Raw genomic sequence first — 14,120 nt, 5'->3', positions numbered from 1 at the left:
GAAAAAAAATGTACATACAACAAAGTTTTTATGATAATTCGTCCAGTGGGATTTATTCGAGCAGACGAACGTTATAATTATTATTATTATTTATGTACAAATTATTTTCAAGATAGAAAACAAATTAGAAGAATAGCGGTCGATCATTGCTTGCGTTTAACACATAACAGTTTTTCTACCTATCTTGATTATTTACATAATTCTGCGTTTATGATTTTTGTGTTTGAAAACTTATGAGATGTATCATGATGTTCGCCATCATTTTAAATAACATTAAACTGATTCTTATTCTTAAACGCCATTATCCTAAAGATTGAAATTTTATTTAAAAATAAATAAAATTCAATTATAAAAATACTTATCGAAGTTGCTGTACAAATTCATTTTTCGATTATACACATTGTAATTTAACCTAAGAGATATATTTAGATTTGATAATACATTAAAAGCATTAATAATAAATTTTACTATTATTGCGCAAATTATTTCCCGAAAAATCATAATATTTCGTTATGAAATTTGTTATTTAAAACATTTTTTTCGTAACTATCGACACAATAGTTTACGAGTAATTTAAGTTCAAGTTTATCAAAAACTCATTAAATTTACTCTATTTTTCATCTGTATAAATGAAAAACATTGAAAATTTTAGAAAAACAACTTGTATATCGCAATGACTATTTTTCGAGTGAATTCCTATTATGCTGGACATTAATCTAATGATAACTAAGAACTAGAGTATAAAAATCGATACGTGTAAGAAGACTCTTATCCTAATACTATTTACAGTGACAACAAAATTAACTAGATTTGTTATAAAAGGCTTCTAACTGATAGATTCATTAAATTTAAAAATATAATCACACCAAGAAAGTCATCAGTCAACTGTGACTTTACTTGCAGCTATTGTGAGTAACATTTTAGAAGTATTTTATGAAACTATTGTGACGCTTTTGTTAAGTTTCTAAGTTTTCTGGAATCTTTTTGACAATTTCTAAAAGTGCATCCATATCTTTTGGTGATTGATAATAGGATAATATTTCAGGTTCATCAACTTGGCTTTCAGTCATCAAATTGTTATGACTATTTTCTTGAACAAAATGATCTATAAGTGATGGTAAATTGCAATCTATTGTTTGCGTGTCAGTGAAATCACTGAAAGTATTATTTTCTGGTCTACTACCAATTAAAGATATCTCTGGACATATTTCATCGTTATTAGATGGTGTTGAGCTATCTGTAGGCGTTTTTTCAGGAATGTGATCGGTTTCTGTTGTAAACCCCTGAAAAATATATAGATAAAAAATGAGTATCAACTATTACAGCTAAGAAAAAATGTCTCAATTTTATTAACCTTAGTTTCGTCAGTCTCAATACCGTTGTCTTCTATATGCTGAAGATAAAATAAATACTGTTCTTGATATTCATCAAAATTGTTACTAATTGAAGTTTCAGACTCCGTGAAAGGCTCCTCCGATTGTGCATCCGATTTTGCTCTGTTTACAAGCGAATATCCTATACACTTTTCGAAATCTCTTTTAGGTACAATGTCAACTTGACAGCCCCTGTCTTCGGTATGTGCTATACTGTTATCTCCAGCAGATTTGTTGCAAGTTATCTTTTTCTTAAAAATCGATAAGTGATCGAGCAAACTAGCAAACTCGAGTGGCGTTATGGTTGGTTTTAAGATTGTGGATTCCATTTCATCATCAGAAGAATCAGATGCGGAGTCTCTCTCGCATATCATTTCTAATGGTATATCATCTTTTGATTTATTCGTCTTTCTACTGATAACATAAAGAAAACACATAATGTTAAAAAAGTTTCAATTGGTTAATTTTAATATGAATCTTACCTGGCTCTGAGGTTAACTTCATTTTGATTTTCCTTATTTTCTTGATTATTGTCGATTTCTATAATTTCAGCATTATCGCTAGCCACTTCAACATTTGTAAATTGCCTACTATCACGGTTATCGATTTCAATAACTTCATAATCAGTCTTATTTTCATTTCCAATTGTTGCAACTTCATTTTCATTGCTATTCTCAGCACAAGAAACATGGCTGCTTAAATTCTTATTACTTGGTCCGTCCGTTTGAACATTTTTGTTTTCTTCAGTCGTCGAAACACCAGGAATTACATCCGCTCTCTTTTTCCAATGAAGAAAATCACGTACTAACCTATCGTTAATGTGCGCTAATTCAGCTAAAGTTTTTTTCATAGCTCTGTGAAACCTCTTAGTAGATAATGCTGCAGATTGCAGCAAATCACCATCTTGAGCTGGCTTTAAATTGGAATTCTGTATGAGTTTATAAATTTTAGTTTTGAGTTCTGAAGTCGTGTTTTCGATTTCTTGCCCCTGAAGCTGCAACATTTTTTTGAACCTCAAATCTCGATTTTTCGTTTTCATAGCAGATGAGTTTTCAAAGGCAAACGGATTGGGCACAGTATCTTTTGATTTTGACCAATTATCATTTTTATCTGATACTTTAGGGTCAGTATCTGGATCTGGAATCGAAATCGATGATTCCTCTGCTTGTTGATTTTCTTTGGTGGTCTGCACAAACAATGATATTAATGATATTAATTTGGCTTATAAGAAAAAAAAAATAAAACTTCTAATACATGAACAGAATTGGCGTAATTATCATAAAAGTAAGTCTTTATCGATTGTTACATAATATACATCCATGAAAAAAACAATTAATTTTGCTAATGATCAAAATCAAATTCTCAGCTTTTTTAAAATATTTTGAGAAAAGTTCTAAAGTTATTTTATTGATTGTGAAAATTATACGTACTTGTGTGCCATTACACTGATTATATGATGATGTATTTGCAACTTCTGTGATATCCTCCACTTCATCTTCATCATCTAAATTTATTACTTTAGGTGTAGACTGTGGTTTCGAGTTTAAACCCAGAGGAATGGGTTTGGGAATTATTTTGGGTAAAATTCTTCTCTGACCCGAATTTGAAAGAAGAAAGTGCGTTGGAGGCTTCACAATCTTTAGGCTATTAGAAGACATAGCTTGTTTTACACGAGAGATAGGTACTGCAACAAGTTTTGTTTTTGTGCCTTTTGATGTAGTTGTAATCTGGATTGTTTTATTATTTGATTTTGCCATTGCCGCTTTTAGTAAATTGGCAAAAGTTTTGTTACCTATTGGACCATTAGTTTCCTGAAAAGTGAAATCATTGATAAATTTTAGGTATTGTGTTATATGGATAAGAAAATTTCATTTCAAATTACAATTTTGTCTCTCGTTTGTTTATCTATAATTGTTCCCACTGGAATAATTTCAGATGATTCAGTTGATTCTTCTAAAACTTCACCATCTCTAGAAGGTTCAGCATTTTCAGGATTTAATATTTCATCGCCCTCAATCATTGTTTGTTCGCAAGGAATTAATAAGTCTGATGGGTCAAATTCAGCTGAGGTGTTCACAGGATCTGGGATTCTTTTTGCTTCTTTGCTGTGGCCATTAGTAAAATCACTTTTGCGAGTAGATTTACGCTTTTTGGATTGATTTTTTTTAGAGTGAGGTAAATATAAATCGTCTGTTTCATCATCATCATCATCATCTGAAAGAGATAAACTATGTGTTCGCTTTCTACGCTTACGTAAACAACATTTAGATTCATCAAGGTGCATCTTTTCTTCTTTAGTTTTGGCATCTAAATTAGTTGAAAACTCTAACAAACTGAAAAAAAAGGAACTTTATCAGACAAGAGTTTCATAGCAATACTATCAGTATTAAAATCATTAAATGAGTATCTTACAATTTTGCTTTTTTGATGTGTTCTAATAAAGCTCTACATAAAGATCTTAATGGAAAAATATCACATGGGTCGCAAACAAAACACTTCCAATTCTCATCTTCTTCAATTTTTTTTATAACGTTGGGTTCAAAATTTCTTTTGATGCATTTGCTACAAAATGTATTACTGCAATTAGAGCAACAATATAAATTACCCCCATTAGCACACCATCTACAGAACATGTCTGTTTTATCTTCCCCTGTATAAAGGTAGATTATATTTATTAAAAATTGCATTGAATAAAAATTTCAAGTTGTTTATTCATGCTAACCTTGCTCAAAATTACCATCACCATAAAATTGATAACATTTGGTACAAAGTAGTGTTTTCAGAACAGGATGTTCATGCATATTCTGTTCTTCACTAGGAGCAGAGCCTATGTGCTCGTCACAACCAGTACAATGAAGCCTCATAAAACGAGTTCCAGGAATGTCTAAAAAAAGTAATAATATATTATAAATATATTATAATAAAAAGAAAATTTGAAAGCAATAAAGATACTGACCTTTCCCATATGTTAATTTATAAAATTCATTTTCACTTTGGGAATATTTCTGACAAGGATAAGATTTTGGCTCTGGTTTAGATGCTTTAACTGGTTCCACTGAAATTAATGAAAATTATGTCAATTACTACTAAAAATGATTAAAAAACTCAATTATGGAGTTGAACTTGTTTAAAAAATTATAACTCCTTACTTATTATCTGTCACAAATATAGTCAAAATGCACAAAATGCACAGTGTCTCTGCTTTGTGATTTTTACTTTCCAGGTGTAGCTTAATCAGCATTTTAAAAGATTACAGATCACTTAGCAAAACATTGTTTTTTTTTAGTATATTTGTGTAGAACATGAGGAATTTAAATTTTCCCAGAAGGTTTTGATTTACAGACAAAGGCTTACACCGTTCAGGTTTTGATTTTTATTGTTAATAATCAATATGATACGAAGGGTGTGAGTGTTTGGAATATTTGTGTTTATTATTAGTATCATTTTTTATGCTCACTCAATTTTAAGGTATAAATCAATGAATTGAATGGCAGAAATTACATTATTATTATAAAAGATATAATTTATCAAATTTTCAACTAAACATTACACTACAATTCTTAATTATCATATCACTAAGGTAAATTTTAATCTTGCATATATTAATAATTAATACTTAAATTTCTAAGAATTTTGAAAAAATAAAATATCAATTAATTCGAGTAAAATAAAGTACTTTTTGGAATAAATAAAATAATAAAAAAAAAAAAAAATGAAACAATTAATAAAAATAAGCGTTTCATTTTTTCGTGAACAAGTCTATACATCAAATAAAATGATTCTTTCCGGAAAAACAGAGTTCGGCACAAACAAACACGAACAGACCAATCAATCAAAAATGTCAAACGCGAAATAGCAAACTTTGAAACCGTTTTCAGGTTAAGCTTAACAAATAAAAGGGACACACACGAGCGGAGAAAATCCGAATTGTTTACCTGGCGGCACTTCCTCGACTTCCTCGACGTCAACTTCTTCTCCCTCGCGCAACTCCACCTCCACGAATGAAGATATGTCGTCCATTTTTAATTATTTAAATAATACAATTATGCAAAAAAAATGAGACGATCTTCAACATCTACTTGTCGCGATATAGTTTGTGTTTTAAGCAGAATGCTGCTGCTCTCGACTGCTCGCGAGCACACCAATTCAGAGACTGTATGAGCACTAAATACAAGCTCGTAATGTTAAACATTGCGGTATATCTATATTTTGCACACATGTATACATTACATGAACGCTCAACGCTTCGGTTTCACCAATACAGGCGCGAAGCGTCGACGCGTGGCGCCGCAACGTGGCGGTCGATCTCGGAACTAAATTGTTACGTTTTTTCGCGTTAGGAAAATGTCCGTCGGCGACTCTCGCCCATATGCCATTTGGCTCTGCGAACCATGCCGTGGAATAATATAATATTCCACTGGAATACGTGCCACCGTCCATCGTAGTCCTCGCACATCATGATTATCGAGCGGGTTCGCGATTCGCTAAAATACTCGGAAACCTATTCAGGACCGATGGCATTTTGCCGCCAATTTTCGAAACCCAGAAAAAAGTGGCCACGTCACGGAACGTAAGCGACACGTTGGGCTGTTTAGAGAGAAATCCACCCGTTACATCGTTACTTCCGTTGGACACGCGTTGAAAATTCCCACAATCACCCGCATCCATCACGATCGTACGATGTTCACGTGACGTGGCATGGCCTATACGCGTCGATGTATATAGCCGCAGCGGAACTTTCTCTTTGTGTGCGAGATACAGAAAGTGGGAGAGACCAATCGACCAGGTGGCCCGTTGTAGCAGGTTAAGACGCGTTCACATGGCAGCACAAGCAACTAAGAGTGTTAATAGAGGTCGTCACAATCGATACGCTGAGTCATCGACGAATTTTTTTGGGGCAGCGGCTCGCTCGGATATGAATATAGAATTCCTATCATTGACACGTTGTGCAATTTACTTTTAGGTTAGTTTCGAACTTTGATAAACTATCGATCATCGGCAAAGAAGTTTCAGACACAAGTTCAATCCAAGATTGGTCTGGAAATGGAGTTGGAAATGGAACTGAAAATTGTTCAAATAATCATAAATTTTTCTCCTTATCTTCATTTTTTACTATACTGATGGAAATAAGGCAGTGGAATGGGTCTAAAATTGACCCTTATAGTATATGGTTTCATTTTTCTTTGCAACGATTCCATGAAGAATAAAAATTCGTTGTAGGAATGGTCTCGATGAGCGCACTTCGAATCTTATTTTTTGAAATAAATTTAAACGGCAAATGCATATGTTCGAATTCAAAAATTCAGTCAATTCAACGATAGGGGCGTAGTGTAACAAAAACGTAGTCGACGAAAAACAAACGATATGCTACGATTCCCGACGTCACGGGGGATTCCCAGGTACTTACCCATGCAAGTACTAACCCTTCGCTCAACAATGCTTAGTTTCGTATCAGTGATCGGACGTAAACTGGCGATTTACCAAAGTAAAAATCGAAATAAAATAGAGCATAATGAAACTTTGTGAATATAAATTGAAATTAACGCGCGTGAAGTGCGTCTACTAGTGATCAAGAAGGTTTATATTCAGTGGAAATTTCAATAACGAAAATTCAAAAATAACGAAAAATGGAACATCAAATTTTTTTTACAAAAAATAGAAAGTAAGTATATTCAGATTGCCACGAGCAGTCCCCGATAACCTTTAATTTCGGACTCATCAAAATTTGTTAACTATCATTTCGGACTCATCAAAATTTGTTAACTATCATTTCGGCTCAAAATTAACAAGTTGATTAATCAAAAATAAATCGATAAAAAAATATAAAAAAAATAGTAAAATATTAAAATTCATTGAACGCGTCAATAATACCATGAAACCAATCCAGGGCGAGACGATTTTGTCCATCGTTCACGGGCCAGCTACTGAATCCCACATAGCCGAACTCAGCCTTTTCCTGAGGCGACCAATCAACTGCTGGTTCAAGAACGAGTACGAGGTCTGGCTGTTCGGGCGCGATTTTCATCGTCAGCCCCGAATAAGCCTCGAGTATTCGAGAGAAAAACGTCACTTTGCGCTGGTCGATGGAAGCGAGCCGAGAAATTGCGACGGTGCCGGTGGCAGCTCCAGTTGCAGCGGTGGCCATCGACACAATTGCGCCTTCGACGTTATCTCGGACCAGACGGGATATCCAGCGGCTGATCTAAGGGACATAGCCGCCAGACGGATCCTCGTGAAAGTGTATCGAGCTCGTCTGCTCGGCAAAGATTACGTTTTCGAAGGTTTTTTTTTCGCATCGAAAATGACATGATCATCGTCGTCGAAACTTTGGAATAACTCGTATAAATTTTCTCGCGCAGACGAAATCTCCGGAGGCGCGTCGATCTCCGTGCGCTCGATACACGACGCGAAGCAGCTGCTCGACTGGTCGGTGTCGGCGCGCAACGGACACCCGCGCTCCCACGTGGAGAGAAAGAGCTGCGGCTGCGACGGCCTCGGCCGCGTCAACTGCATCAAGTGCTTCTCCCGAAGCGGCTTCAAGTCCGGCTTCAAGAGCGATCACGACCAGGACGAGACGCTGTGGAAGCAGCTGGAACGCGACGGCGGGGCGGGCGTCATGGAGTCGCTGCGTTACAGCCACACGTACCCCATGCTCTCGGATATTTACTCTCTGGGCTTGCGGAAAATCGGCGTGGCGTACAACATTGAGAGAAAGACGGCGGACGACTTTTACATCGGAGCTGTGAAGACGGTGTTCAGGGATGCGAGCGATCCTTACATCGTGACCATGTATCCTGTTTATAACAACATACACGTGGGTTTAGCACGATGCCTTTAGCACAGCGTTTGAAATTTTTGTATCGATGATTTTTTTCATTCGTTTGCAGGCGATGTCCAGGAATAGTCAGAGAAGTAGGGGTTCGCGGTGAGATTCGCGGACGCTGTAGTTGCGACTATATATAACGCATAAGCTGCAAGGTAAGAGCTGTGCTTTAGAAAGCGCAAGATAAGAAGAAAAAAAATTGAAAAATTCATGTATCTAAATCAAAAAAGAATTATTCAATGTCTCTGAATTGTTTTTAATATAGTTCGATTTAAATATAATTTTTATTACAAAGTATTAGCAATCCATTCATCAAAAACGTTATACAAAAATAGATAAATTCATAAAAAATCGTTTTTTCGATATTTCCAATAGAAATATCAATGTCGCAACTCCGCAACTGCAAAACAAAACGAGAGCCGCCCCCTTCACTTCGCTACCCCGATCGGTTTTCTTATCGCGACCAGCGGCGAGCTTCCTTATTCGGTTCGCGTAATGCATGGTAATTCCAGCCTCTCCGATTCGACGGATCATCCGATTGAATCGCGCCAACAGCGGCCAATCCGGTGCCGCGTGATAGCCGTCGAACGGCATCGGAACCGGCCTCGACACGTGTATCGCCTCGGTCTCGCGGACTCCGCGAAGATTCAACTGTGGCGGATTCCCGAAGCACACCACCCGCTCGTCGTCGCGGAGCATCTCCAAGCACGACGCGATATCGTCGTACGCGCGAATTTCTTTGCCGGTTGCTCGGCGCATTCGTTGCTGATTCACCTTCGAAGCGTAAATCGTATAGTCCGAGTCTCTTAATATGTCGCTCATGGTCTCGAAATCCGAACGGGCCTTCGTAATTGTGCCGAGGGCGCTCAACGACGTCAGGAAGTAAGTGCCGACGAGCGACGCGAGAACGATCATCGCCAGAATCCGAATTCTCTCCGACGCGCCACGAGCTTTTGTGAAAATGCTCGATTGCAACGAGTGGGAAAACAATCGAACGACTTCGAAGAAAGAGCGAGTCCAGGACAGCTCGAAAATACATCGCAATGCAATCACGTACATGAAAAATATTACGCACGCAAATACGCCGGAGGCCTTATTCTTCGACGCGAACATGACTCTCAAACGGCTGGTCACACTTTTACGCGATACTATGTATACGACGTTGTTCTTGACGAAATCGGTCTGCATTTTCCAATGCTCGTCTATGACTCTGGGTCGAGCGGAGATGTCGATTTTTCCAGAAATAATATCCATGCTCGATCCTTGGGGATCACCGTTTTCGTCGAACGGAGCGACGTAATAAGGGTATATTTTTATATGATACGTGGCCTTTATATGCTGAATTATTATTTTCATGAGTGAGAAATATATTTCGAAATCTATACGCGCGAGATCGTCATCCGATAAATTTTTGGGGTCTGATATCGTTAGTAAGGTTTCCACGCTCAAAAATAATTCGTAACCCGCTAAATCTCGCGATCGGTCAAAGTGACATAACTCGAACTCTCTTTCATCTGGAAATAAAGAAATTCAAAATGATACGATCTCTTATCGACGATCAATTACCAATCACAAATTTACCTCGCTCCGGCGAATCAATTTGTATCCCGCGCGAAAATAAAGTCAACTTTTCACTTTTTGATTTTGAACTTTTGCTCGACTTCCAAAATGTCGATGCGATCGATGCGTAAGGATTGTAAGTATACAACGTGAGATTGTCGCCGTTAGTTTTACACAGATAAAAAGCATTTAATATCTTAAATTTCCAAGCTATGTGCAATGTCTCATACGAGATAAAACATGGATCAGTCGAATTTTTATCGACGATAAAAAGCGTTGCACGACTGTTCCAAAAAATAGAGTTTCGAAAGTTGGTGAGATAATGCAACAGTTCCTTTCCTGAGTTAATTCTTATGAAAACTATTTGTACAGGATGAACTTTTCTGTCCAATATGGTTGAATTCGATTTCCTGATATTCACAAATCGGCGATATTTTTCCAATTTTAAGGTATCGTTAATTCGAATCACATTGAAAATGAGCAAAGGTAAAGGTCTATAAGAAAGCATTTCACAATTTTTCCACTCTCCAAAAACGATAACATCTTTTTTACCTGTATTCATCGTTTGATGACAATTTTCCAGAAGAACTCTCTGAAATATTTTTGATTCAATGGATATAACGAAATATTTCTTATATTTTAATTTACTCATAAGTAACCATTATTAGCGTGAATCCTCTTTTACATTCCGTCTCGGAGGTATCGACCAAAAAAATACTTTTTAGATTTTTAAAAATATTTTGTTGGTCGCACCGCGCACAAGTTATTACACAATAAATAAACGTGGCCCACTTCATCTTTATACTCGTGAGATTAAAAATAGTCATCGAACGACACCGCAAAAATCATAATGAGTTGAATTTTCATGAACGTTTAATGCACTTCGATCTACGTGCTTGTACCTTTGAATGTCGAAAATTGTTCAAACAAGTGGCGAGCTTGTCGCGTTCACGAGAAAAAACAGAAAATGGATTTTATTCACGAAGAAAGAAAAAAAAACAGATCGCGAGATAAAAAAAATACCACCTTGCATATATACGAAGAGCACCTGTTTCTATGCGCGCACGGACGCGCACTCACACACGCGTACGTAAACAAATGTAACATGCACACCACGAGCAGCGCCGCGTCGCAGCAGTAACCAGTACGAGTAGTCGTGCGACCGATCATCGAGTGAAAACGAGCTTTACGCTATGCGTTTCGGTTGATCTTTATTTTGGTTTTTCGAAAGAAGGAGCATGGAGAAGGAAAAACTCGCGACGGAGCAACCAGCGAGCGGTGGGAGGACGAAGAAGGCGAAAAATAGCTGTCAGGAGGTGAGGGACGAGGAGGAGCAGGTGACAACGGCGGTGGCGAGCGATCAAGCTCAACAGCTCCAAGGGATGGCCGAAAAATTGAGCCTGGAGATACAGGGCATGAGCAATTACAAGCAGCTTTACAGCGAGATACAAGTACATGACACATTCATATGGTTGATGCTATTGATTGATTAAGCCTCCTTTGCGTTTATTATAAATCGTTTTCTAGAGGATAGTAGCGTCGTCTGCCGTGAAAAAGGACGACTTCAAGAATACACTGTTCGAGGCTCTGAAGAGGGAGGGTTTAGAAACCGAGCTAAGAAATACCGTCTTCCATTGGATGAGGTCGCAGGTTATAAACCCTACTATTTAATAATATCAACACGTTCCGCTGTTATTTTTTTTTGTGTTATTGTTGCAACCCCACCCTACCCGAAACTGCTGCAAGCGACTCGACTTACTTTTTTTTTTATCATATATACGTACAGAGGCTCGACGAGCCCAAAGAGCAAGCCAACGTCTACGGGGCCGATTTGAGCTATCTGAAGAAGGCGCAGATGCAGTGGGAGCGTCGAATACAGAAGTCACTGAATTCCATGTGCAACGAGCTGAATATACCGCTGGCGCGGCTGAGGTCCGCGGCGGATCGCGACGAGCTCGCGGAGAAGTGGAACGAGCTCAGTACCTGCGATTTTGGTTTGAAATGAATTTCATATAATTTACATTATAATTGGTGCATGATTTTTTTTTATTATTTTTCATCATTTTTGATTGTATAGATCTGGGACAGTACAGGCCGCTGTTCGCCCCGAAAGACTTTCTGGAGGTGCTGTTTTCGCTGAGAGATCCGACCTTCAAAAAGCAGCCGTAAGATCACAGTATGTCTTATTTGAATAATAATAATATCGTAATCTCGTATTTAACGAATCGCGTTGCTTCAGAAACGAGCTCAACTGGGAATTCAGCCACATACAGATCAAAGTCAAGACGCTCGCTCAGTTGGTACGTCGATCTATCCATATAATATATATACCGATCGAAATCTACATCGAGTAAAAAATCGGCATCTTTGCAGCGCGACGTGTACGAGGAGTTATCCCGCGGCGAGCCTCTGCTCGGCGTCAACGGCAACGTGCCCAGCAGCCTCGCCCACTGCCCCAATTTCGAAGCGGAGCGCATCCATCTGGGCGAAAAAGTCCTCAAGGCCAATCACGCGCCCGTCGCCCAGGAATTTCTCAAGCGCGGCTGTCCCCGTGCGCTGCGCGGCCGTCTCTGGTCACTGGTGCTGGGCTCGGTGGTGCGCGACGCCGACGCCGACTACTACGACGAGCTCAAGGCCATGGTCCTGCAGTACGACATCATGGTGGACAAGCTGATCATCAAGGACGTCCAGCTGACCGCGAGCAACGACGACCAGTACTTCGTGTTCGAGGATCTGCTCTACAAGACGATGCTGAGCTTCTCGCGCGACAGCGAGGTGCTGCCCTCGGTGACGAGGGACAAGTGCGCCGGCGGCCAGGTGATACACGCCGTGCTCCAGGGCAAGCCCGCCACGCTGGAGAACACCCTCGTGTTTCCGCCGAGCGGCGTGATACCCTTTCACGGCTTCACCATGTACGCCACGCCGTTCTGCTATCTGTACGACGATCCGTGCGCCATTTACTTCACCTTTCGGGCCTTCTATCTGCGCTACTGGTTCAGGCTGCACACGGTGTCGAGCCACGAGCAGGGCATCGTCGCGGTCTGCCTGTGCTTCGAGCGACTGCTGCAGTGCCACGAGCCCGAGCTCTGGGCCCACTTTCGCAATCTGCACATACCGCCGTTAGTTGCAAACTGACCATCATAATGATAAAAAAATATAATTGTATCGATCGTTGATAGATATAAATTTTGTAACTACACTTTTTAGCGTCAAGGTCGTGTTCAAGTGGCTGATGCGGGGCTTCAGCGGCCACCTGCCGCCCGAGCAGCTGCTCTACCTCTGGGACCTGGTGCTGGCCTACGACTCGCTCGAGATCGTCGCTCTGCTCGCCGCGACCATACTCAGCTTTCGCAAGGACAATCTCATGCAGGTCAACACGGTGCACAACGTCGAGGTGGGTGTGGGGGTGCGAGTCACCGATCGTAAATTATAAACCGATTAAATTTTTAACGATGACTTCTGATCGTTTTTCGCAGGCGGTATTGGCCGATTTGTCATCGATCAAAGTCATGCCGTTGCTGCAGTTGAGTCTGTTGAGAGATTGAGGTCGAGCTGCTGCGTCTAAAAATCAACGAAAAAACAAAAAAATAATAATAATGATTCGACTGCTTCGACGAATAAAAAATATTTTTTCCAAAACTTTGAGAATTCTTTTGAATAACTATCGATTGAAAAACTCATCACTTTTGGATAAGTCTTGTATACACGTTTTATTAGATTTCCGAGTAACGATCTCGTTTTCTCGATCTACGCAAATCGACTTTGATTAATTGAAAAAACATTTTTATGTGCTTACGCACGAGATCGCCTAGACGAAAAAAGTACGTACACGATCGTAAACTTTATCGAACGCATAAATCATACGAATAACGATTACTTAAACGAGCATTGGCTGGAATCGCGCTCAGAGTAATTCGATTTCATTCGAGCGTCGTTCATATCCGCAAAATGTTCAAATCTTCGCTGCTATTATTCCTCCTCGGGACCGGTAATGACGATTTTTATTCTTTGTGCCATTTCAACTGTCCTGTTTTAGTACAAGTTTTTGTATAAATTCGAACGACTTACATTCAAGTGTTCCTGCTATCCGTTACGAATATCGAGGCTGCCCCCCAAGATCCACCTCAGCTTCCTCCTCCTAAGGTGTCGGATAATCCGTTATCTCAAGATCCTGAATTGCTAGCCGAACAGCGCGAAATAGAGGGTATGATGGCCGAAAACGTTTCCGATGATCCCACGTGGGACCAAGAAGAACGAGAAATCATGAGAGAAGCGGCTGGAGATGATCAATGGAAGCTGGCTGGTAAGAATTAAGGAAAATATCATCCAAATCATTGGATTCTCAGAACAATAAAAAAAAACAT

General features: G+C 39.2%; 2 protein-coding genes across 3 annotated transcripts; one reads left to right on the top strand and one right to left on the bottom strand.

Annotated features, from left to right (window-relative positions):
• Nucleotides 1-25: 25 nt before the first annotated feature.
• LOC106656248 (transcriptional regulator ATRX-like) lies at nt 26-5,543 on the bottom strand. 2 transcript variants are annotated; one of them, XM_023462852.1, is made up of 9 exons: nt 5,309-5,543; nt 4,330-4,428; nt 4,096-4,257; nt 3,786-4,023; nt 3,256-3,706; nt 2,804-3,184; nt 1,856-2,559; nt 1,355-1,784; nt 26-1,283 (listed from the first exon to the last, which is right to left on the bottom strand). In XM_023462852.1, exons 1-9 carry the CDS (start codon nt 5,391-5,393, stop codon nt 957-959), a joined length of 2,877 nt encoding a protein of 958 aa, XP_023318620.1. In that variant the 5' UTR covers nt 5,394-5,543; the 3' UTR covers nt 26-956. The 2 variants fall into 2 exon arrangements, with proteins under 2 accessions (XP_023318620.1, XP_014232563.1); XM_014377077.2 differs by having other exon boundaries at nt 1,355-1,787; nt 5,309-5,542.
• A 5,382-nt stretch (nt 5,544-10,925) lies between these two features.
• On the top strand, nt 10,926-13,318 carry LOC106656260 (TBC1 domain family member 19). Its single transcript, XM_014377104.2, has 8 exons — nt 10,926-11,207; nt 11,284-11,406; nt 11,543-11,750; nt 11,834-11,921; nt 11,996-12,056; nt 12,130-12,875; nt 12,964-13,150; nt 13,233-13,318. Exons 1-8 carry the CDS (start codon nt 10,995-10,997, stop codon nt 13,299-13,301), a joined length of 1,695 nt encoding a protein of 564 aa, XP_014232590.1. The 5' UTR covers nt 10,926-10,994; the 3' UTR covers nt 13,302-13,318.
• Nucleotides 13,319-14,120: the final 802 nt, after the last annotated feature.

This window comes from Trichogramma pretiosum, unplaced genomic scaffold, assembly GCF_000599845.2.
Source record: "Trichogramma pretiosum strain Unisexual culture from Peru unplaced genomic scaffold, Tpre_2.0 scaffold1, whole genome shotgun sequence".
Lineage (NCBI taxonomy): Eukaryota > Metazoa > Arthropoda > Insecta > Hymenoptera > Trichogrammatidae > Trichogramma > Trichogramma pretiosum.
This window is presented reverse-complemented; position numbering and strand designations above follow the sequence as displayed.